The 26,725-nt window shown below is 39.9% G+C and overlaps 1 protein-coding gene across 16 annotated transcripts in view; it reads right to left on the bottom strand.

Annotated features, from left to right (window-relative positions):
* SYNE1 (spectrin repeat containing nuclear envelope protein 1) overlaps positions 1 to 26,403 on the bottom strand; it is a 327,350-nt gene extending 300,947 nt beyond the window's left edge. For 11 of the 16 annotated variants that reach the window (XM_052784697.1, XM_052784703.1, XM_052784699.1 and 8 more), the window contains exons 1-2: positions 26,341 to 26,397; positions 17,203 to 17,466 (exon numbers count right to left, since the gene is read on the bottom strand). In XM_052784697.1, the coding sequence (XP_052640657.1) occupies positions 17,203 to 17,266 (64 nt within the window). In that variant the 5' untranslated portion in view covers positions 17,267 to 17,466; positions 26,341 to 26,397. Of the gene's footprint in view, positions 1 to 17,202; positions 17,467 to 26,340 lie in introns of all 16 variants that reach the window. The other 5 variants (XM_052784707.1, XM_052784709.1, XR_008234789.1 and 2 more) reach the window with 4 other exon arrangements.
* Positions 26,404 to 26,725: the final 322 nt, after the last annotated feature.

Genomic DNA, 26,725 nt, shown 5'->3' with positions numbered 1-26,725 from the left:
CTCCCAACAATAGGATAGTTTTGTTTTAAAAGAAGCCAATATCCAGAATTGGTGGTGCTTAGGACAAAGGCAACTGAGTTATTCTCTGTCTGCAAGTTTTCACTAATACTATATTTGCTCACAGCTTTCCTGGCTCCATCCAGTGTTCATTGTCTTTTGGTTTCATAAGCACTAAAAATAACCATCATCTGAAGAAGAACCTCCTTTCAAGAAAACAAACAAAATTCCAAACATAAATTCAAGACAAGCATTATTTCCTTCTGATGTTTTTGTCATGATTTCAAGTTCTTCATGAAAACAACATATGGGTGGAGTACTGCGCAGACTGGAAAGAGCAGCTATGACCTCAGTTACAACTCTCATTAAAGCAGGAGAGGGGTCGGTGCCTTTTCTACAGTTAAGTGTTTACAATTTGTGAGGCTTTTTATGGGGTGTCACTTCCCAGTATTTTTGGTTTGGGGTTGTTTTTTTTTAAATGAAACATCACTGCACATTACTATATGTCAGAGATGCAGGATGAAAACAGAAGTGTGTTTATCCTGTTTATTTATCTATCATAATTATTACATAATAATTATAGAAAAGCAGGGAAATCTACAACTACAGGTACTTCGCTTCTGCCCTCATGTCTTGTATTTGATGTACTCATAAGCAGGTCTTTACTGTTTTTACTCCACAAGTGTAAGAAAAGCTGGTTTGCCTTCCAAGAAGGGATGTTGTAAAGATAAATGCCTTAAAAGCTTGGAGAAACTTAAACAACATAGTAGTGAGGAACATACAATTGCAATAAAATGCTATGAATTTGCTATGAATGGGTTGCCGTTACTTGTCAGCAGAGCTCTACTTCATAAAAAGGAATAAAAGGATGTTTCAATCGGTTTTAGTACTTAATTTAAACATAATATCATAGCACTTCTACATTTGCTGTGTTCAGGCTTTGCCAATAGATAATGAACTATGTACTCCATTAAGTACTCATTTTATATTTGGGATGTAGTAAAAATTTTTGGTTTAGATAACAATTTGATCAACCAGACTTGAAACATCTGTATCTGTTGCTTTATTATGTATGTAAATGTATGCACACACACCTAGATTTACATATGAATTTGTTAGATCAAATCTCCAGCTTTACAGTGCTTAACATGTTAATTCCAGACTGAAGACCTAAACGTGGCCACCAGGAACCCAAGACTTGCTGAAAGAAGTGCACAGGAGCACAGTATTCCTATTAACAAAAATCAGTACAAAAATTAAGATGAGTGTATCATACTGCATATGCTATCCAAGCTTCAATATTCAAACTGTCCCAAAACCTGATTAGCAGAGGGTAAACAAGTGAAGAGATCTCTTCCTGATTCCCATCCATACAAACTCCTGCTGACAAGCAGGAGTGCATGCAGCCCCTAAAATGCTGAACTCCACAACATGAAGTTATACTTTCAAGTGCTTTCCCCTCCAGTATGGTTTCATTATATCTGGGCTCCACTAAGCCTATGTTGAGAGCTGCTGCCTTTGAACAGAGCGACTTCTGCTATTTCTGTAAATTTACCACATTAGGTAACCTCGACTTGCAAAATGCGAACTCCTTATCAAAAGAGGTAAGAGAAACTTATTCATTTGGACAACTTCCTCCCTTCTATGTCCTTATGTGTTCCCTTTTTCATTTTCCCAGCACAGTCTTGTGTACTTTTTGTCCAGATTACCTGAGGCAGCATGTGCCCAACCTGCAACTACCTTTGAGCCCAAGAAAAAACAGTGAAATGCATTGCTCACTGCCCAGTTCACAGTTCGAGGTCTGTCCCTTCATAGGCATCCAGCCTTTCACATCTATGAACACACGCATTTACTTCAGTGTAAAGTTATTCAACCTGATAATATTTGCCAAATGGAGAAGAGATTCCTTGTGCCCTTTTCCACTCCACTTCTCACGTTTACGTGCTCACAAGTGACACACTGTCACTCAGGACTGAATTCTGAAATAATGTAGGTGATAGGGCAAGGTGATCACATACTCTCCTGGCTTCACAATTATGAATTATTTCAGCTTAGGTCACAGTCTTATCTGGTGCATCTTGTGCTAGCTTCTCCAAAATGTCTGCCTCAGCCTTCACCAAACGACTTAGATTCTTCCTCAAGGACAACACACCAGCTGCAAGCCCTGCATTTTTTTCTATACAGCAGTAAGAGGCTTATACTAGTACGTTGACTATATTTTCAATCTGTATTTGAGTCTTAGTTGCAGAAAAAACGTTTAGATGTATACATCTCAATTTTGATGCTAAAATGGTGGAAAAAGGGAAACTAGAGAAATTAAGATTATTAGATTATACATTATATCACTAGCCAACAACTTAATCTGATTTCATGGTTACAGAGGCCTAGTGAACTTAAAAATCTTAAGCTTGGGATTCATTTGCCATAGTGACTTTTTCTCTTTAGCACTAGGTTTATCTCAGTCTCATTCTGGTGTTTTTTTCTTTGGTTTTGCTTGTTGTGTGTGTGGGAAAGGAGACAATTTGCCCTCCAAATAAAGCACAGCTTTTAAAGGGTAAATCTGCCAAAGCAGCTTATGTCCAGCATTGCTGGCAATCAGCCACCAATTCTGTCCAGTCACTGAGGAAAAAAGATTTCTGGAGAACAGATGATCAGCATCCTGTACCACTGGTTTGAGACAGAACAAAAGAGGTCATGTAAATGAAGCATATGGCTCTCAGTGACAAGCTATTGAGTTGTATCTTTAGATCTCAGCATCTCAGGATAAATGTTTCTATGCCAGAATATAAACCTAGACGACAATGCCTATAAATCTAAATGAAAACACCCAAAAATAAATCCGAACCAATAATCACTGCACAGTCTAAATTATATGCAAATATCAGCTATTAATAAGCTTTTAATTCCTTCTTGTTCTGCAGCAAAAAAGATAAAAAATGTTGAAATTCAGATAATACTAAAATAACTTCCTCTCATCCAAGTCAATTATTAGTAAAAGATGTAATGAAATTGGAAGTTTTTAAAGTGTAAAGGAATCCAAGCCATAGGTTTTAGTAAAAGAGGCCAAAGAAAACCAGAAGGTAACAATTGACTAGTCTGAAACTAGTCCAATTACACAGACTCAGGGATTCAAATTATTTGGAAACTGAAGTAATGACCTAGAAAACAACGTCCCTTTATCAGGAAGGGAGAAGAAATGGAGGTACTTCTTTATAACAGACCAATGAACAGCTCTTGCTGTATAATTCAGAACTCACCACCAGAGCAAGCACAAGAGAATGCTGCAGGATCAAGGACGCACAACCCAGCATCCACCCATCACCCAGTAATTAGCAAACAGTCAAATCCTGATAGGGAGCAAGCAAGTAACAATGGTATAGACATTTTGATTGTACTCAGAACTAAATTTACTAATTTAGACAAAAGACTTCTCCTTTTTGACTGCAACGATTTTGAAACAGAATACTGAGACCATAGTCAGAAATCTAGGTTTGATTTCTCACTGATGTAGGTCCTCAGAGGAATGCAAGTACAACTTTTGCTAGCAGATATTGTACAGTACCTCCACAATAAACTACTAGAATAAAACCAAACTTTAGGGCAAACATGCTCTTAGATGTTCATTAAGACTGAGACAGTTCACAACTAATAATACAGTTAAAACTCTTGCCATGTATTTTTTATGTTTAGAGATGTAAAGCAGCTTCTTTCTCCATTTACATTTTTCAAGGCAATGTCATTGATGTTCTCAATATCCAATTTCCCTTCCTCATTAATTTTTTTTCAACATTTCTACCTATCAGAAGGCTATATGGGTTCCTTCTACTTTCATTTCACTTTTTCTTTCACTTCTATGTGTATTCCTACATGTTAGTTTGTTCTGTTTCCTTGAAAACATTATTCATAGCTTTTTACCTAACTTCTAATTACAAGTTTATCTTGCTGGTAGATGCAAAGAAAGCATTAAAAGATTTTTTTTTTTTTTTTGTGAAATGGGCTTTTTCTCTTTAAGGCCATTTAATCTTCCACTCAGCTCCGATTTCCGTGCTTTACACTTTCTCCTCTGGCAACAAGAAGTAGCTAAGTGTCCAGAATTTTGATCAATCAACTCCAATCTTTTCTTTCCCTACAAAGGAAGTTCAATGCACATTTTCATGTAAATCTGTTTATATCTTTCTTTTGCGTTACCTGTGACATTACCATAATTCAGCTTGATACTTTTAAACTTCATCATAAGTCCGTGAGAATAACTGGAGCTCCTTAACCACTGGCACTAATGTTATGTTAATTAACTATGTCACTGAACTCTGTAAGAGAAATGGCATAGATTCCAGATTTGGTCTCATTCAAAATACAGATCTGCTGGCAGTTTGCATTTCAGTTGGAGAACAATCACTGTATTGTCATGCCTGTTGTTTTAAATAGCTGAATATTTATGCATAATTATATTTATTATTTTATTTATATTACTATGAGGTTTGCCATTTTAACTATGCCAAGAATAAATTGACTCTTCAAATGTTCTGCTGAATGTCTAAGTTGCCATTTTTAAGCCAAATTTCAAGGTACTTCCTATTCCTGATGACACAGTTCCCACTATATTGGGCCTTCAATAGGAACAACCAGCTATTAATAATAAACAGAAATAGTTATTAGTAGCTACTGGTAGGTACATGTGCACCTGATTTCTATTGGTAGATAGATGTGCACCTGATTTCTAGATCCAAGCTGGTACTAGAGTTTTAGGAACTGATTATTCTTCCTGACTGCAGTAAAGGCCACGTTGCATCCTACATTTTCATAGGAGTGGGTAACAATGAGACCTTCCTCTGTTCCAATTCCCATCTGGAAAGTGATACTAACTATCCTTGCCACCCTCACAGGTCAAAATGTGCTACTTCATTATGTATTTGCATACCTCTTTCAAAATCCAACAATAAAAAAAAACTTAGAAAAAAATCCTTGACTACTTAAGAATTAGCACAATGACATACCATTATCTAACCTCATTCATAAATGTATGTAATTTCCTATTCAAACCTGAAGACTTCTGACTGATAAATATAAATATGAAGTATAATTTTTTTGTGCAGGCACAAGTTTCCCCAGGGAAGACAGGATTTAAATGTGCCCAAGATCTCAAATACAAACACACAGAGACAGTAAGCATGAACTATTAGTCTCTTAGAAACTAGATGTAAACACAACAATTAACTGTTCATGATTCCTTTTATTTATTCAAATCACTTCTGGCAGTTGGTCACACCTCCAGCTTTCTTAGTAACCACACAAATGAAAAGGCAGGCTCAGGATTATGAAAGAAGAATTATGCAACGAGGCTGTGTACAAGCTCACCAAAGCATCCAAACAAAAGGCGATTCTGGAAAGCAAGACCAAGAAAGAAGATTATACAACTAAAGTCTTCTCCTTTCCACGACACATTGCAATGCAGAAGCAGCAGATTTTCTGCTCCCGAGACAGTCAGTCAGCCAGAAAAAACCCAAAATGAACTTCTGTCTCTTTGGGAAGCAGAAAGCAGAAGCTTCACAGTAAGATTCAGAGCCTTGTATTCAAAAAAGGTTTAATTTGAATCAAAAAGCAGCAATCCAATCTTTCATTATGGCTACTGGGTTTTGGTAGGATGGATATGTATTTTAGAAATGTAAACAAGGTTGTAACATGGCTTCACTTTTGTGGACATGGCACTAAAGAACAAAATTAGTAATTCCAGGATAACCCACTGACTTTAGCTCACAACTGCTGATAAATAAGTATCTAGGTTTAGAAATATTAACTATGTTGAGGGTACTAAATATATTTACAAATTTCTGATTTCTGAATGCTAATACCATTGAAGATTTTTAATCCACTTTATTTGTATGTTTATGGATCAGATTATAGAGTACTTAAATCTTTGAAGACAGACACCTAAAGAGGTATAAAAAAATACACATCATGCCTTTTTATGGCAATATCTATCTCTAGATACCCAAATGCCTTTTAAAATCTTGTTCTTCCTGCATTGCACAACTTCAGTAATGCAAAGCAGCCAGAAATCCAGGTTAATTAGCCTTGTGTCCTGTCTAATCAGTCTCAAACCAGGGTATGATTATCCACGTTTTATTACTGCAACTCACATCTGCTAACGAAGCTTTATGCCCAGAAGACTTCTGCTAACACGGCAGCTTGATCACATTTGCTTTTTCACGGATTTGTGATTGATCATTGGATAGTCTCAACTGTCTCTCCTGTCCGCAAGCTTGACTTTCAGCTTCCTTAAGCATCCCCTCACCCCAGCATGGCCTGAGGTTCTCTGACAATGTGCTCCACTGGGGGAAAAATGCCAGCTGGGCTGCAAAGCTCAGCAAAGGGTCCATTCCCAAACATTTCTCTCCTCATTTGGATGGGAGCACAAGCTTTATGACTTCCATTAAAACGTATTTCTTGTCCTCCTCACTGTAACAAGGTCCATCAGCTTCACCCATGTGTGAATGGAACAGCAGCATCCAGGCTGCAAAACAGCACTCAAGTACGTAGCCAATCCGACTAACAACAGAGAACGATTAGGCTGGTACAGTGACTAGCTTAGTAGCTCATAACTGCCGTAACTGGTGATGTGGATTCTCCATTCCCTCCTGAAAAACCACGTAGTGTTTCTGGACTACCCAGTGGACCTAAACAGGTGGGGGTTTTTTTGTCATTGTTATTAACAGGAGTCAAGTAAGAGAGAAAATTTGGCTATTATCTGCAACTCTCTACCAAGCAAGTGTCAGTTTGCAGTCTCAGTTCTGACTCAGTACCGGGAATGGCTGCACCACTTGAACCTGGAAAAGCCTAAAGACATCTTGGCAAATGAGACAATAAAATAGAAACCCTGGCCAAAACAAACAGAATGAAGAGATGGGCCTTTACACAAGCTCAACTGTAATAATGATTTACTTTTATTTCCTCGGGAGAATGAAAGCACAATCCAAAGCCTGAATTTACCACAAATAACCATAATTTCTTAGCAACAGTCAAGTCTGAAGACTGCAGTCTCCATTCCTAAGTGAGCTTTTTCCTTTCTTCTTTTTTTCATCTGTTAGGCATTATAAGCATGTAAATATTTTGCTTTGCTTTGCTACACTGGCTTGGCCTCATATCTTCTTGAATACTATGATCTTGTACATAAGGTGGGTTTTTTCCCTCCAAGACCGGAAAGCTAACAGTAATACTCTTCACCTACTACCGCTGTTACAGTTCATTCCCTTCACCTTATGGAAGGAAGATTTTTCCTTTGTTTTAATGAGCTTAAGATAAAGCCTTTACAGAACAGCTGCTGCATTCACAAGGTCTGGAAGTGAGCGGCTTTCTCGCAATAGCGCCTTGAGTAAAGACGTACAGAAAGTCCACACCGACGTACAGTCCTTGCACTATATGGTCAAGAACCTGTACCTCTCCAGGTATGCCAGCGATAACCTCCAAGCAAGCTGGTGGAGGCATGACAGCCTATGCAGCTGGCCTATACAAATAAGGTGCAGAAAGCATAGGAACGGTATACCACATTTGTACAGGCCTTCGGCATCTCTGTAAGGGGATGATGAAGTTTCCCTGGGAATTATACTCGAATAGCTAAAAAGAAACTCAGCGATTTGGGTAAATTAAATTGTAACTCTCTTTCTGCAGCAACAGCTATGTAGATACAAGATGTTATTAAATGTTCCAGATGTATCTCCCATCAGGGTGAATACAATGACAGTCTTTAGCTTGGAGATTCATAGGTTTCGCAGGTTTGTGTCACAAGCCTAACTGCTATAAAGAGATTACATACATTCTCCATAGACACTTAAACCAATGTGCATCAGTGAGGGCATAATCCTCTTAAAAGTACTAAAGACTATGTAACAAATACTGAAATGTAATTACATAAAATCTAGTGAAATTACAGTAAAAGAAGCTTCACAGATTATGTCGCTTAATATATTAACGTTTATGTTCCATGTAATGAAACTCCAAATGACATTTCACAATGCTATATGTTAACAACGATGACTCCTCAGCAGGGAAAGCACGAAAGACGGATAAACCGGAGCGAGAGGGGAGAGCAGGCTGAGGTGTGGGCTCTTGGCCTCAGGCAGGCTGCCCCGGGGCTGGGCTGGAGCCCAAAAGGAACCATCCTCACCGTGCAGTAACTCGGCATTGCTCCTTCTTCCACGCTTACCTGGAGGTTACTTACCCTGAAACATCAGGATGCTATTCTACTAGTTCCCTAACAGTTCTGACATTGAATTAAAATAATCACTGGGAACCCAAAATAAATCAGGATCTGGTTCAATGGACAGGGTGGAGGCTAGCTTTTACAATTAGCCTTAGTTCCTTCACACACCTTCTGCAAAAAAAACATTATGTGTGGACCGGCCCCAAATTAAAGTCTACTAACAAATGAGAAAAATAAAACATACACCCCCCAAAACAAGCAACCAAAATTTGAATATAAACATTAGTTGTGCAATTAAGTAGTCAGTTAGAACTTCCTTCAATATATTTCAAACATCTCTTCTTAGTTTTCCATGGAGAAATAAATTCCAAAGAGCTGGGGGGGTGGGGGTGGTTTGGGTTGGTTGGTTTTTTTTTTTTTCATTTTTTTTTCTTTCTTTCTTCTTTTTCAAATAGACTATTGGATTCTTAATAGGTTGTTGACACTTCTCCCATAAGGCTCCATGTCATCTTAGATGAAAGACAGAACAAGTAGCCTGTTTTCTTGCACGCAGTAATAGGCGATTCACTTGGATACATATGACTGCCATCTAAAAAACCTCAGTGTGAGTCTAAAATTAGAATTCTGTGATATGACTCACAAGGAGAAGCTTTGTGAGAGAAACTAGGATATTTTTAAGCAAATGAAGTCTAAACTGCAAAATAAAAACTGCATTCTAGAAACAGTCTGTGGAGTAAATTACTAATAATTGTTAGGTGTTATTTTTCATCTATGTGCTTTATCTCCCTGCAAGTATACCCTCTGAAGTATATTATCATCCCGATAATTAAAGGTGGTGAAGCTTCCGATTTCCACAAAAGGGCAAAACAGGATTACAGGAAAACAGTAGAACTTTCTCACCGAAATACTTTGCCTTTATACTACAGAAGCCTCTACATCAGTATACAAGCACGACCAGGAATAGTTCCTCTACAAAACTATTTTAATGCTTATTAATTAGTAACTAAGGACAAGAGACATGTCTTCCTGCAACGTTCAGTTCCTCTAGTATTAAAAAACAACAGAGGTGGCATTCCAAAAGGGAGGGTTATTTATGATGATGACAATTTGCTACGGTCAAATTTAATAATACACCAAAACGTACAAGATATGTTGTAGGAAGACACACAGCTGGGAGAAGATAAAGTTTAATTTTTCAAGCCTGCAGTATACGCTAATATAAACAGGAAATTAATTAGATGCCACAAAACAGACAAATGACAAATGTCAAACCTGCATAGAAAAACCTGACATCATAATACTTTGAAGATATTCTGCTTCCTGATACCCCCGACCCAACGCTATTACTAAAATAACTGTCTGTCTAGCAGCCTGTCAGAAGAGAGGGGGTGCTCTCAAAAACACTCATCACTGTAATATTTTCCTTCTCAAAATCTTTATCTTCACTAAACCCTCAAAACTGACACATAATTGTTCCTATTTAGACTTCTTGAAATATCACCCCTTTCACACCAGTAACAAATGTGGCAGATGTTATTTTAAGATAGAGTCTTAACTGAAAACTGTTTTTGAGCATCGGATAGGGATTTATCACAACCAGTGTTAAACAGCTGTGGTGCGGATGCCTACATACGAGCTTGTCACACTAGAGTGAGTGGAGCGGAGCTGCTGAAGACAGGTTCGTATAAGACACAACTCGCCTAACATATTTTGAATATCCACTATATTTCAGAAGCACCATTTTTAACTACTGTCTTTAAAACGATCCAAGGAAGATTTGCCTCTTGCACTTGCCTCCTGCATTTTGTGTAATGAATCCTGCCCTCAGTGTTTTAATAGTAGCATATGAGAAGAATTTCAATTTTTGATCTGTTTTCCTCCAGAACCAAATGAAAGCAATCTTGGTGTGAGACAGTACCATGTCAACCATTTTCTGTCCTAAATATATACTTTATCCCAGACGAAAATTGAAAAAAATATGTTGATTTTTCTTAAATAGCAACTCAAATGTAAATACATGTTTGTCATTTATACCACCTGTGTGATCTTTACTGCTTTGTATCCTGGTTGACCATCAACCAACTGGAAAGAGGAGCACAGATTAGTTTACCAACCTGTGAGAACTGTGCTGTGATCACCAAAAGTGCAAGCAAGAAAAAAAAAAGTAAGTAGGAATATGCTGATTTACATTACATTATTAATTCCAGGAGAAAAAGCAGTAGAAAAGTCTAAGCAATGAGGTGGCAATATTAAAATAAATTTTAAAAAAAAAGTATTTTAGATCCCTAACTTGGAATTTGTTAACAAAGAAAAAACTCTAAAAATAAAAAATAGGACCACACTTCACTAAAACAAATGCTGCATTGCACAGACTGCCCCAGGACTGTGTTCTCATTGAGGAGAACACAAAATGAAAGCTAACTGCAGTCAAAAAAAAAAAAAAGTTTTTTTTACTGAGATACTTATTGGTCTATATGATGAAACATTCTAATACAACATGATACCTAGAATTCAGTGCATACCTTAGTCATTTGTGCTACTAGTGAAATGTTTTGATTGTATCCTTTCCCCTATGTTTTTGCAATACCTGCAGGTAGCTCAGAACTTATCTTTGCCGGCAATGCATCAGATTATTACTATCAGTTACCCAGGTCAGAAGAAACCTGAACTGGATTCTCACAGGACTTGTCTCCATATGCATAAACCAGAATTAAATACTTCTACCAATGGTTATTTTACAGCTAGCCTTCGCAACTTTCCTTATCCAATGTTAACTAATATTTAACCTAAATATCCCTGGCTGCAGCCTAGGCCTTTCACATGTTTTTGTTGTAACAAATGAAAACACTTGATCTCTTTTTCTTTTTTACTGTTTAATGATTTTCTTTTCAGCTATGATGTTTTTTCCAGCTGTCTTGACTTTCACACATAAATCTTATAGTTCAATATTTTGTTCTGAAATAATATTAACTTACATTTTCTCATACCAAAAAAAAAAAAAAAAGAAATCCTGCTTGAATTCCTCCTGTTAAGTAACACGTGGGCTGTAATGTTATTCAGATTCCCAATTAATCATTTAGATTTACTTGGCCTTCAGGTCATATACTCTACAGGTTCAATAGAGTCAAAGGAGTATATTTTCCCTTAAAGCAATGCCAATGGGTAATGAATTGCCTTAGTTACAAGACTTGCTCACCTGAGACACTAATAACGTACACTGGCATCTTTTGCAACTCAAGAATCTTCTAAATGCAAGGAAGCTGCAGGAATTGAGCTGGGACATTTCAGAGCGTGAAAGATTGCAAAGAAAAGGCCGCAGCAGCAGGACTACATGGAACCAGTATACACCAGCAAACTAGACAGAAGGAAGCCTTAACCAGGGTAGTATGTGTGATCTGGGGGTAAAACTCAACTGTGCCAGCTGTGCAGCATGCCCTTCCTGACCGAGCACACCTTTTCAATTTTGCTCACATTTACAAATGTGATCTTGCAGTTTGATTTTGCAGACGATAAAGTGGTGAACGGTACTGAAAGTGGAGACCCTGCCACTTGCCTTTTTGCCAGGAGCTCATCTGACCTCTACAAACCAAGTTTCAGCTAGTTCAGGTCTAAGGTAAGAGGAGGAAGAGCACTAGCGGAAAGAAAGTTAGGAACATGCATGCAGTGAAGCAAGATAGCTTTCAATAGCAAGTATCTGTTAAATCAGCTTAGCTTAATGTTAAACTGTGGCTCTTGGCACTGTTGACTTAGAGAGAAAACAACCAAAGGAAAATGCTGATGAAGGTACATATTAACAAAGTGCCTATCAGCTAACTAGGAAAATAAAAAAAAACAAAAAAAAAACCACTGTTTGGTTAATGGCTACTGCTAGCATGGTATGGAAAAGAAATGCTAGGATGTAAAAGGAAGAAAAAGAAGAGCCAAAACTTAAGGGGGAGAGGAGAGGGGGAAGTAAGGACAATCCAGAAGAAAATCAACCCCCAGCATTCTGTGAATAGTGCTAATATAAGGAAGGCATTAAAATCACAGATGATACTCAGTTGTAGGTAACTTTACATAAAACAAGGACTGGACTTTAAGCTAATTTGACCTGTGTGTATGGAAGCTTTTCAGCAGTGTATGAGGGTGACTAGAACTATGGCTCCTTTCCATCGTAGTGGGTCTTCATGAATGACCACATTGCTTGCTTTCCCACCATAGCTTTTCCTACACAATGAAGTGTCTCTACAGGGAGCTTACAAAAGCCCAAAACACCCACAAGCCAAAATGATTTTAAGAGCCTAATAAGAACAGTGGTACAACCCAGAACCAAATAGAAGATTGAGAAGACATTTTTTATGCTTTCATATAATTTGTAGGGGTTTTTTTAAGGCAGCAAAGTGATTGTCTTGCAACATTATATTGTCTAAATTGCTGTACTTTGTACACCCTAGAACTAGTTTTACTGAATGGGGTTAAAATGGATAACAGTCTCAAAATATCAGTGATACCAGAGCAACTTAATTGGGGTGGCATATATGTTAGGATTGTAATGCAGACTGAATTTTTGTGACCCACTATAGATACAGACAAAAATGTCCTGCTTGACTAAATGGACCACCCAATAATGAAGACAATGCCACTCAGAAGAATCTCTACCCAGCACAGACAACTAAATGAGAAATTGGAGGAAACAAATAGAGGGAGGGAAAAGTGGGAATGACAAAAGCCTGCAGGACTACTATGATACAGTGACTGTTCAACATCACCTCACAAGCCAGTAACAGCAAGTCACATGCAGGAGTGACAAGGTCCAGAAGAATGGGACACTTCCCCCCCCCCCCTTTTTTTTTTTTTTTTTCAAAACAGCATGAGCATGACTGCAGTTCGCTTGTAACTGTGTAGTACTTATGGAAAAGACTGAATTTCATGATGGCAGAGATTACAAAGACATAAGAGGTTTACTAGCTTGTTTTCCAACACCTCTTGCTTTGATTTTTGCAGCTATTAAAAATGCTATAAGAATCTTTAGTGTACGACCAGCTACATCGTTAGCGAAACTTGCACCTCCTATAGGCTAAGGAGCAGTGCTTTTGTGCCAACTGGCATTTAATGCCCTGAGTAATCCCAAAGACTATCCCAGAAACATAACTCAAATCGGTGCTGTACCCCAGTTCTGCTCAGGCTTTGTGAGTGCTTTTATAATATGAAAAAGTAACCTAGGAAGCATAAGGTAGTGTAGAAAACCTTGTAATGTGCTAGTGAGGAATAAATTATGCAAAGACCGTTACATGAAAGGATGTCATCAGTTCATTCTGTAGTACCATGAGGATGGGTTCCTCATGCTTAAATTCAGCAATGAAAAAAATCAGGTGTCATCTCTCTACTCTCTCATCTCTCTCTGCAGCCCATGAGGAGAGATAGGCACTTCAAAAATTAATTACACCCTTCTTAAACACCTGCCTTAGATTGCATTAGCTCCTGTAGTAGTCTTGCCACCATTTAAGTACCTGAAAGCCCAATTTGCTTGACCCAGGTGGGACGGAGCTGGCAGCCCCTGAGCACCGAGCAGGGTAGCACCGTTGGAGCAAGCGCCGAGGGAAGGTTAAGCCGTAAGCCGAAGCTAGTGGAAAGATGCCACGTGCAGCTAAGGGTATGTGTCCAGCAAAAGAGTGAGATAGAGGGCAACTATGACTTCTGTGGATTTATACCTACCTTTCCGATTATGATTAACCTTTCCTCGGAGACACCTCCTCTCTCTCCATTTAAAGTGGTAAGGCCACTTCTTTCTGCAACCTTTGCCTATTATATATGTTATAAAATTCCCAGAATTAAAATATAATAGGAAGGATTTTTGCTTCAAAACCATACACTTATTAATTAAAATTAAAGTGGCAAGGCATCATACTCCTTCTGGAGAGGCCCGTCTCTCTCCCTTGAGTGCAGACTGCGCTATAATGAATAGCCCTATGTCTCAATTTTTATTAGGATGACAGGGATGATGAAGTGAGAGATGGTAAATCTATTCTCGGTGCCCACCTCTCTCCTGTGCCCTGCCTGGCCTGGCCTAAAGGAGTAGATCCTCCATTCTTCTGGGCAGAGAGAGCAATACTGCAACAAGCCTTTGCCTGGGCACCATGGGATAAGACAGGTTGTGTATACACTTGCATACAAACCCACAGCCCAGCACACTGCACGTCTTTATGACTGTTTGTCCCAAGTGATACGCAGTCTTCTTCAAAAACTCTGTAACATTTACAGAGTGCATTGCAAATGTCATAATCACCAAAGGAAAGTGGCTGGAAACTTTTTTCTATTAAAAAAAAAAAAACAAACAATAAAAAACCAACACCAGAACCAACCTTGTTGCTCTCTGACAATTTTTAGGAAAGCTGATTTAATTGCATTCACTTACAGTATGTACAGCAGAGATCTCAAAACTGGTCTTGAGAATCCCAGTGAAGAGTGGCATTTTTCTGGTCTTTCCTACACTCTCCCACCACAAACTTACTGAAAACCTGTGAGGTAAATGTGAGACAACAATGTGGAGGAGGGAGCACAGCTTGCTTCACCTCTCTCCTTCAATGCCGACAAATTCCCATCACTGACACCTATCTTGCAGCACTCTGACAGTGTCACACAAGAAGGACTCTCCTGCCTCAGCGTGCAGCCAGGTACAAAAGCAGGTGTTCTACAGCACAACTGCTGCTCAGCACTGACTGAGGATCCCCCAAACCATCTCCATTCCTGTTACACTGCAAATACTGTCAGCTCCACCTTGAGCTATGCACCCAGTTCCAACCACACCGATTCTGGGCTGCTGTGCAAACATGCCAAGAAATATGTCTGTGTTCCTATGTCCATACCTGCTCCTATTTCAGCTGACTATAATTTCTGAAAGGTAGAGCAACCTTAACTCAGAAGGGCTAAGGTAGTCGCAGTGCAGATTGCCTGCTCATCCATAATGCAGAACTACAGACTAAAAAAAGACTTAGGCTCCAAGCACTCCACTCTTGGCACAGGTGATTTATTGAAGTAGTGCTTCTACAGCTAAACTCAGATCCTAGCAATACCAGGCTGAACTGATTTCATCTGAGAAGCAAAGAATCCAGTTATAGGTATGACTTCAAACTAATATGCAATGCCAAGTTTGCATTTAGTTCATACATTTTCTTCTAAAATGTCTTCACTTAATTATTTTTGCTTAATTTCCAAAAAGAAACAACTCACAAACATATAGCAGACTGAACTATATATCAGATTACAACAGAGCAAAATACATAAAAATGAAAACCAATTATGTAAAAAAACCAAAGTGCAAATAAACAGAACAGCCATTTTGTCAGCAACAGCTTTACAGATGTTTAGAAAGTTAGTACCTAAGAGTCTGATAATTAATAGTCCACATGCTCTGTAAATTCCTCCTGTAGCATCCTCCTTACTCATTGCTTCAGAGTACCAGCCTGAATAGTCCTCCCTGAACACAGCTCAGCTCCCTGTTCCTTTCCTTTGCAATATGCCTCCATAACCTTCGAGCACCTCTGCCATTTCTCGCATGCATTTCTTCATCTTCTTCAGAAGGTCTCACAGTTTCATATTTCTTGCTTCAAATCTCTTTTTTTTTCTGGAATCCTTATCAAGAACATGACTTCTTTTAAATATATAGTATACTGATAAATATAAAAATATATATATATACACACACACATGGTGTACTAAGACCCCTGCCTGGTCTGTGAGCAAGGTTGCCTCACTGTACCCTTGCACTCTCTCATTCGTTTGTGTCTACCTGGAGTGTCTTTTTCTAATGTTTAAACCACAAATTGTCTGGGCAGGGAACATTCCCTCACTCCGTATTTGTGAGCACTTTGAACAACCGTTGTCCAAGATTGCAGCCTAAGAATTGGCAAACACAAATAAAAATAGCACGGAAAAAAGATCATAACCATACAAAAGGCTGAGAAACATCAAACAGAAGCATTTTGGAATTGGAGAAGTGCTGTAGCAGGTCTAAATAGGACAGACTCCGCATCTTTATTTATTCTTATATTTGTCTACTGAGGCTACATGAAAATTATGCATGCTAGTTGTAGCTGGTGGCTGGGAAGCTGAGTTCAGATATCCTGAAGTGAAAAACAATAAATGGAAGGAAAAGCCATGGGAAGATAAAGCTTCCAGATTTAGAAGATTCAGAAAGGAGTAGCAAGGGTTCTGCGCATACAAGCTTTTGTTGAAGTCAGTGGAAGCTGGTGTGTTAAGAAAGTAAGAGTTCAGGGATTTATGATCAAGTTTAAAAGTTAACAGGAGTGAAACCTACAGCAGCACCGACAATTTGTTTCTACTCAATACCATCATTTGAACAAAAACATATATTCTGAATGTAAGCTTTTAGCTGCAGCATTTAGGTGAATAACTTCTAAAAAAGACAAAAACTTCATTTAATAATGCTTTATTATAAGAACTTAAAACCATAACGAATACTCAATGAATATTGCAAAGACATCCTGTGATACGTTAGCGAAAAGGTCACCAACTTCAGCACTAATAATTAGCTCATTGACCTATGAATTCTTCAATGCTTAACGCTATAATAAGGTACAGTTCTCATTTGGAGACAGCAAGTATTGCTAAACTAATAAATACTAGTTTATCTGTAGGGCAGATCTACCTGTAGACTTCATAGCTGAGACAAGGATAGATGTAATTTCTATTCTCTTTTCTATGAGAAAACTGATGCGCAATCAGGTCACGTGGGGGAAACAGAACCAAAGTCTCATAATCTTCAATTCAGAGTCCCGTCCCATGGATCCACATTCATAGTATCAGCTGCTTTTAAACACCACTATTAATGCTACACCAAAGGACTCATATAATCAGAGCCCTTCAGATATACAACAAATATTTTCCAGTAGGTAAGATTAGAACAGTTATTAAACTTCAGAAATAGCGTCCTGACTGTGTACTACAGCAAAAAATAGGAACCTCTGTTTACGAATGGATGGCAGAGAGCGCCAGCCCAAGTCACTTACCTTGAAGTCGTTGCATGACATTGGCAATATCTCTAGATCTTGCCACTAGTCGGGATGAGGCCATGATCTCTTTGCCGCGAGTCCACTTCCCCTGACAGAAGTCTCCCTCCAAGCTGCTGACCTCGGTGAGATGAGGATCTCAACGGCTTCCTTTTAGCGTTCGACCCTCAGCCCAGCACAGCATGCCTGGGGAAGTCAGACGCCTCCGGTTCAACGCCAGCCCTCACAGGGCCAGAGAAAAGCACTGGCAAGCAACCTCAGCGCCTGAGAAAGAAAGTACCAGAACTTAGAGGAAACGTTTACCAGCTCTGCAAAACTAGGAAATCTGAGTCTTAATAGCTATTTTAACATGTGAAGAGCAGTATATATTGCCCATAGCGTACAGCCCAGCCAGGGACACAATTTATGCTGAAAGCTTGCTTGGCAATCATCAGTGGAACGAAGCTGCAAAAACAAATCATTAAAAACAATTGGCAAGGCACCAGACATCAATGCTTTCCAGAGGATGCTCGTGGATGTTGTTTTAGAAATAACAATAATGTTACACATATTAAAAGTAATACTGTAATACTTCTTAACGTAACTAATATTATGTATAAAGGAGGAACAATGAAACCACCTGTAAAATCCAAAAGCTGTACAATTCTCACTCTATTTCACCAAGCTAGAAAGGAGCATGTAATAGTAACTCATTGATCAGGATAATCCCTAATTCCACTGGTCTATGTGCTCTAATCTGAAATATTCAGATTCATATACTTTATTATTAAATAAAATTGTATTTACATTCACTTTTCTAGTGTATGATGATGCTGTATTTTGGGTCATTTAACATCAAAAGCTGTGAACTAGAACTGCTACATGAACTTAACACTGTTGTAACTATAATAAGATCTACATGACTATAAACCTGGTCTAAAAAAGAAATCAAATTAGATTCTTCAGATAATGTTATAAATAACATCTTATCTTCTGAGGAACAAGTTCATGCTGTGTATCTGTCCACCTGTTTCCCTGTTAAGAAAGAACACCAAGAATAATTGGATTCATACTACGCACACTGGGTGCATCCCAAATTCAGGAGGACATGCAGTTGATCAATATCACAAATATGAGTGGGTTTATCGGCACTGTGCATTTTCCTCTTTTCCTGGCCCCAAGGTCTGTCAGGGAACAGAGTCCAACATCAGGCAGACAAGCCTTTAGGCTGCACAGCTTTAGGCATGCTGAACTGTCCCAAAGGAGCTGTGTCAACATGTAAGGGCTGCCAGCGGAAATCACATTTCAACATTTCCATTTCTGACTCTTCAAACACTGCCTGACCCAAGGAACTCCCTGCTTTCCCTCTTACTGCTGTTTTTATTGTATGTTTACCTTGTATTTTGGATACAGAAGCGCTACTCAGGTCAGTAGACCAAGCTGGCTTTAAATTAGTGGAGCTGAGGGAAGCACACTTCGATGGATCGAGGTGCAGAACGGACTGTAAATTCCACTCATGTGCACGGGCTGCGCTCTTACATGTCATGGCCAGACTGGTACCAATACCTACTCCAGCCACATTACTGCTATTTTTGCACATGTCTACACTTTACGCAAAACTTCTGGACACTCATATCTCTGCTCTCTTCCCATGCGTGCCTGCTTTCTCCTTCAGGGGCCCCCTCCCTTCCCTCCCCCCTGCCGCCTTCCCGGCTTTGCCCCTCACCCTTTTCTTGGGGTGCACAGAGACTGTGCATATCAGTCACCGTTTCCCAAACACAGAAAGGCACCCTGGCAGCTAGGAAGGCTCGCCCTTGCGACAGCTAGGCACGAAAAGATGCCGCCATCACACCTCTCAGCTGCAACACTGACAGTCCCCAGCATCGCTGAATCCCCACACAGAGCATCGGCAAGCAGAGCTCTCTTCCACAGCTGACACCAAACAGTGCCTGACTTGGTGGATGGGGAGCAGGAGGAAGGTTTTCTGCTGCTCATGCCCACATATGTCAGCTTGGCAAACTTCGCTTCCTTTGCAATATTTAAAGGAAATATCAGGTTGTCTAACCCCATCCAAACCAGAAATATTTGTAACAAAGCAGGTTGAACGAAGCCTTGTTTCTGCAGCAGCAGCACTGCTAACATTTCAAGCAGTACTGTAAGTGAGGTATAGTGACTTTTAATAGCAAGCTGCTAGACTAATTGTTGGGCAGAGATAAGCGGTATTAAAAATGCCTCGTCTGACGGGTTTTTGGCTAACAGCAGTAACAATATCAGAATATCAGCCCACTCACACCGTGACAGAGCTGGTGTAAATCAGCTATACACGAGCAGATTTAGAGGAGCTGTGGAAGATGCTGATCCAACTCCAAGTTAAAAGCAGCTGGGAAACTGTAATGAAGATGTATGTTCAATCTACTCTTAGAGCAGGCTGAGTCACTGTGCAGCGATAAATGGCAGACTTGCAATTAATAATTTATCTAGCTGATATTAGATTATATGCTGCATAAGAAGAATCTGCAGTTCTAAATATCGCTCCTAATTCAAAAGCTCCTTTGCAAGCAGTGGGAATTAACTGATTTAAAGAGGACACTAAGTTAGTACAGGTGGGAAGGAAAGATTCTCGTGTGCACAGTCACCTCCAGAAGCAGAAAACCACAGCTCAGAGCACAGTGAAGATATCAGCAGAATAGATGAAGCTTCATGCACCCTTCTCACCTGTCTTCAGCCAAAATCTAAAGCTCCATAGAACAAGAAAACCTACATACACAGTCAGCTATTCAATGTAATGCAGAGGGGAAATTTTTCCTGACTACTACCAATAGTTAAAGCCTGCAACAAAAGATCTTTTTTCCTACTGAAAGATTATATTTTTCAGATTTGTGAACATTGGAATCTTAATTAAATATTCTCATAGCTGTTACACAAAATCATTTGTAATAAATGGAATGACTTTTTCATTTCAGTGCTAGACACAAAGGTGTCTCTTCAGATGGATATGTTTTCAAAATGCACAGGTTTTAAAAAAAAAAAGCGTATGGCTTAAATCTCATAAGTCTTAGCCTGAAATAAACCTGAAGGACTATATGAGCTATTCCCTGCTTTAGCATTCAACAATTGATTTTTCGTTATTATTAATTTTTTGGTCTGAACATACAGGGAATGAATACACAAGAGTGAAATTGAATGTTTTTGCATATAAATTAGATAATTTTTAAAATTATATTTGCCACTTATCTGGATTTAATGGATAAAGTTACGCTGACACCATTTTCCTGTATTAATATCCTGGTACTCTGTTTTTAGATGAAAAGAGGAAACATGAACTTTTTCTCTCGTATAAAAACCATTAGGCCTAGCAATCTGCTATAGTAATATGCAGTTTACAATTCTCTGGATTGTGTTGCTTCTCTCTTCAAATGCCAGAAAACTAGGATGTCTGTTGTATGGAAGAGGTAAGAAAAACAATACATCTATTATGGGTTAACTTTTTCCAGGTGCCCAGTGTAATTCTTATTTTTTCATTGTGCTCAGGAGTGCTTTGAACTATCTGCAAGTAAAACAGAGACCATATTTTCCTTCTATTGGTAAACCTAGAGTACCATTGGTAAACCTAGAGTTGTATTTTATCTTTTAGTTCTTAAGGTTTATAAAACATATTAAAGGAAAACAGACAGGCATCTCAGCAGCGTTGTTCCAGAAAACCACAGACACCTGTGCTAGGTGCAGACAACATATAAGAAGGGCAACAACGGCTGAAGATAAACCTGACCAAAGAAAGGGTAAAAAATTCTCTGACTGTCCTTCATGTTGGCACAAATTGCGGATTCCCACTACACCAGCTTGATGCCACATATAGCAGCCTGGGGAAGTTTGCTACTGATGTGAAAGCATGGTTGTACCTGAAAATAGAGTTTTAGACTTCTATAATCTCCCATTACAGCAGCAATGGATAAAGAAACTCCAGACAAACAAGGATAAACACAGATAAATAAGTAAAGATATTGATGAGAGCAAGAAAGAGACAGGTGGCAGACGGTGAAAGGACTGTTTCTAATCTGGGACTTATCAAAAAGAGATATTTGAGAGGACAAAAACCAGAGTAATATAATTCAAGGAACTCCTGCAGCTAGAAGTCATTTTCAAATGCTACATAGATATAAGAAATACAGTGGAATAACTAAAGTAACTATAGCACATGAACTGAACAGAATCTCAGGAATGACAGAAATAAGGTCAAGTGCTGGAGTGCCATTATATGTTAACAAAGAGGCAGACTTCCATGGTAAGAAACAGTGGTACAGAACTGATCAAGTAAAAAAACATTTCCAGGAAAGAATTTCTGAGCATGGTTTACTGCGGTAGTGCTAGAAGTCCACTTTGATCCACAGGTTCTGTTTCTGAAACTTAAGAGATCTTGGAAATGCTGCCAGAGCAATAGATGCTGTTGGAATTGATGTGATTCTATGAGACAGTGGTGACCCCGTCAGTGCAGAATAAATGATTCACATAAAGGTAGGAACCAGAATTTTCTGGAGGTCATAACTCCATTTTTAAACATCAAATCATCACAGAAGCAGCTATTTTAGGTTGGGTTTTAGTTAGTTGTGGGGAAAAAAAAAAGCTAATCATAGAAAACAGCTCTGACTAAGGAAGTGATTGATGTAGTCCATACTATTAGAAGAATAACCCAAAGCACGTAAGCAGGTCAGGAGATGATCTAAAGAGACAGTGCTTAAAAAATAAATAAAAGGGAAATCAGTTACAGAAGTCAAGTAGACTTAAAAGCACAGTGTCTCCCCTGTGAAGCAGGCTGGAGATTTCTTTAAGTCCAAGGTCCAGTAACTGTACACCTATGCAGGGCAGAATAAAACTGCTCCAGACATAATTGGAAAAGCCATCACTCAGTAAGCAGAAATAAAGGATGAGAAGTGAAGAGCTCTGCCATAGCGTGTGCTGTCTACAGGGACAAAGAGTCACTTGCTGAAGCTGAGTTAGACTAAGGAACTAAAGGCAGCAAGCAAATGGTTCTTAGCCAGATAAGTAAAAAGAAAGTAGAAAATAAGATCAAGGGGAGATTAATTTGCCTCAGTTAGTATTATACTGATTTTTCCACTGAAGACAATTCTAATAGACAAACGCACAACAGAAATGGAAATAGCACCATCTGAAATAAAATCAAAGTTAAAAGTGGAAAAACGTGATAAAATTAATCCCAGAAAACTGAAAAGTTGTAGCTGATGAATTGGGAATCCATTTGTAAACTTATTTGAATAAATCTGTCAAGCTGCAGGTAATTCCTACCAGATATATTAAAATTAGGAGCTAGAATGAAGAAGCGGGCTAGAGTGATCCAAAATGATTCTTATACTATGTTCACAGAAAATGTGGTACCTCCTCACTGGTCTTCCAAAATCCAGGCCAACAGAAGAGTCCCTCTGGTAATCGTTACAGATGGTTGAATTGCAAATCTGTAGCTGTATGCTTAAGCCCAACGTAGCACAAGCCAGTGCATACTGGAACTTTCCCAAGTCCAATGGGACATAACTGTGCACCACATAAGATCACGGAAAATGCAATTTTGGCTCTGAAAGGTGTTTTTGATAGTTGAATCCCAACACTGTCACTCTGTGCTTCCTTTCTCTACTGCATGGATTGCTTTTGAATAGAAAAAGGTGGAAGAAGAGACAGATTACAACCTTTGACAAAGAACACACTGAAACAGGAACACTGAAACAAGATGTTCTCACTGACTATCCAACCCCAAACTGACTTGATGTGCAGTAGTTACCTGGAGGTATTGAAATTTGTTTTTCTTGGGGAGCATGGGGAAGAAGAGAGAGAGAAGTTTGGATCCTTTCTGGAGCGCTGCATTATTTTGGTTCCTCTAGTTACGCTTTAGCATTGTTTGGAGCTGAACAAAAGTTCTTCATTTTGCAGAAGGTTAAGGGTCTGCAACAGCAATTAATAATTTGGAAGATTCAAGGTAATTTGCACATCTGACATTTAAATCTGTAGCATATATGGCACACAATTTCTCTATAGTTTACCTATAACTGTACTCTAGTATTTAAAAATTATTTGTAGGACCGTAGTCATGCACATGCCTATGTATGTATTTACATTTCAGCAAGTGAGCATTTTATTTTCTACTTTCTGTTAGGTTTTGGGGGGATGGGCAAAAATCCAGTGGTGTGAAACAGTTTCTTGTCTTGAAAGCTGTAATTCCATTTGAACAGAAAATGTGAAGTGTTCTAGGAGAAAATAGAAGGCAGAAACTTGCTATTTTTTTAGAAAAAATTGGCAGAGCATACATTGTTAGATGTATTCAAAGAAAGGTCATTCACTGTCTTTCTGATATGAAAAGTTAAATACGGTGCATACTACAGTTTAGTAATTCTGCTATTGAAATTCTGCAAAAATATATTGTGGTTTATATAGATGTTGGTAATAGCAGGAGACTGGGATGAGTAGCTCATTACCTTCTACAAACACAGGATGTAATCCTTGCCTCAAAAGGCTTACTATCTGCGCAGACAAAGACAGGCCAAGATTAAGATCAGAGGTCACAATACACAAGCAAATAGGACAGAGTGAAGTGCGGATATAATGTGTAAGCTGGTTAATGGTAGGAGAGCCATTCTGATTTTTCAGTTTTAATACTGATATGGCATCTAGGGTTACTGTGGCTTAATATGACCTATAGCAGAAGGCTCTTGCAGAGGTACATCTGCAGGAGAAAAAAAAAAATGAAAGACCACTAAAATAGAAAACAGTGAAGCATCTCAGGAAAGGGTGGGTCAAACTGAGTCTGAGATAAGCAAGTAACCATCAAGTGTTTGGTATTTCTGCACATCTCAGGCAAGAAAGCTTAGCTGAAGTATAACTTGTGAGCAAGGGGCAGATACAGCTGCCATATGAATGGAAAAGCAGAAATACCTCTGTTTTCCCCATTAAATCTGTGCCTTTGAGTGAAAAAAAGGCAAAAGTTCAGTTGCTTCAGAGGTACCCCACTGCTGTTGTTTTTGTGACCTACAAGGACACAAAAGAGCTCTAAAGTTTTGTCACTAGCCATGGTAATGAGGAAGTATGCAAATAACTGTTTATGTTTGATGTACGTACTTTCCCAATAACTACAGCCACTACTTGAAGAAAAAAATTTGAGCCACAACTGACTTCCTTTAACAAAGCATAACTGAGATGGGTTAATGTGGTGTCTGTCCAAAGGGTGAATGTATGTGTATGTCTCTTGGGGCCGGATCCCCCGAAGCCCTGTAGACCCACAGCGATCACTCTTGCTGCGCTGACCTTGGAAGTTCTCCAGGGATTCATGCCTTGTTCAGTGCCTCACCCAGCAAGACCCCCCTTGGGGCCAGGCACTCTTACCTTCTCCTCAAATGCATTTAAATACTAGCACGGTGCTGCTCCTCCTTCCCTGTGTGCCTCTGCTCTCCCTGACCCAGTATCAAAGTGTTAGTTTCTTTGTGCAGTGTACTCACTGGCAAGCTGTGTAACTCAGCGTGGCTCTAATGAAGTTCACAGGAAGATGCTCCTAAGGTCCCCAGGTACAAAAAAAAAAAAAATCCTCTGAGGATTCTCATATTTAATAAAGAGAAAGTAATGCTGCATGAAGGTGTACAATCATGATGAGATTCTTGTGTCTGTATTAAGTGCAGCAGTCCAAATCACTACTGGCACTTACCACAATTACTTAATTTAAAGTAAAAATAAAATAAAATTTAAAAACCCACCTCAAAAGTATTTGGGTTCATCAGTTATTAATACCTATCCATTGGTATTTTAAACTTAGCAACAGAGAACTGCCATTGGCATATATAATCTCTGAAGGTAATAGTAAACAAACAAACCAACCCAGACACTAGGAACAGGAATTGAAAGAACAGGAGGGAAGTGGAGAGACTATTACTTCTACTTTCACATCTAGCACAGTTTGCAAAGGTGAGAATTGAATCACTCCAACATGCAACACTATGCTCATTCTGGAGAGCTGTTTTTTCCAGGGGAAACTGGTGCTTTAAGGAATATGTTAAACACCCCATATGACAATAGATATGGACTCCTACCAGAAAAAAAAGTGAGTAACTCTACAAATTTTAACACTATACCTCCTAAACCTGTTTTGTCATGTCATTCAGCACACAAAACTTAGTACAGCAAGCAAAAAAGCAATTGTTTACCAATTAAAATAACATAGCACCCTGATAGCCTCTGTCCAGTGGCAATATTTTAACATAGCTCATCAGCATTTATAGCTTGGGACCTGTTTAGCTGTTAAAGCACACAAGAATCACGAAAATAATTATCAGAGATCATAGAAAGCAGACAGTCCATCGCTAGTACTACTACAGGAAAGCATGTGCCTGTTAAGAGTCTTTCAACAGTCTCGGCACTTGAAAAGTGCTGGCAAGCAGCCAGAAACACCCCATACTATTTCCCTACAATCCACATAGGTATAAATCCCTCACAGTGATGAGCACTGGAGTTCCTCTCAGCGTCACGTGATTTACATAAGTAATTCCTCATCAATTTGCAAAATCTGGTCTATTATAGCAGACTACTAATAGTCCTTACAAGCACTCTTCCCCAGCACGAATACGGTTGAAAATATGGTTGTCAGAATCCTAGTAACAACCTCGTCTGTCAGTATTTCAGCAGGTCTTACCTCTGGGGAGTTACCACACACACCAGGACTCTATGCATCTTTGTTGCGGTGCACTCGTCCTTTTTGCATCATCACTGCCCACAACCCAGCCTGAAACTGGCTTCTTGGGAGCGCACACGAATAGTCACATCTTCCTAGATTAACTACGTTTTGGCCTGCAGCGTGTGACTGAGCATAAACCCGGGTATCTCTGCAACACGCACACGTGCACTTCAGGAGGCGAACCGCAGCCCTCCTCCGGGATTTCCTACCCCCGTAATCAGAACGGGCAAAACCTCAAATCCCCCCGGGAAAACGGGCAAACTCCGCAATCACGGCAGCGACTTTCGCATTAACCTCAAGATAGTTTGGCCTTGGGGGGGAGGAGGAGGAAGAGGACGCGGCTGGGGGGGGGTGGGGGGTGCAGCCGGGAGAGCCTGCCCCGGGGGGGGTCCCTCATTCCTGGCCCCCCACCCCCGAACCCCGGCCCCGCGCCCTACCTGCGCCCTCGGTACCGCGCCGTACCACACTCCTCCGCGCCTCACTGCGCCCGGCGCGGCTCCCTGGTTACCGAGCACAACACCCCGCCCCGCCCCGCCCCGCGGCGAGGAAGCAGGTGCGGGGGTGGGCAGAGGGCGGCGGGGGGGGCGTGGGCGTGTGCGTGTGCCGTGCCCTTGCGGCGCGTCCCAGGCCGCGGCCGCACTGTCCCTTCTCGCCTCCGCCTGGCTGTAACCGCCCCCCCCCCGCCCCGCGCCGCGCCGTGCCGTGCCGTGCCGTGCCCCGGAGCCCGCTGTCCTTGCGCGCATCGCGGGGGAGGGGGGGGCCGAGCCCCGCCCCGCCGCGGCTGCAGCAAGGCCGGGACAGCTTGTCCGGGGGCGGCTGCTT

The sequence above is a fragment of the Harpia harpyja genome, chromosome 4 (genome assembly GCF_026419915.1).
Source record: "Harpia harpyja isolate bHarHar1 chromosome 4, bHarHar1 primary haplotype, whole genome shotgun sequence".
Taxonomy (NCBI): Eukaryota; Metazoa; Chordata; class Aves; order Accipitriformes; family Accipitridae; genus Harpia; species Harpia harpyja.
The sequence above is the reverse complement of the archived record's forward strand: the minus strand, read 5'-3'. Positions and strand labels throughout refer to the sequence as shown.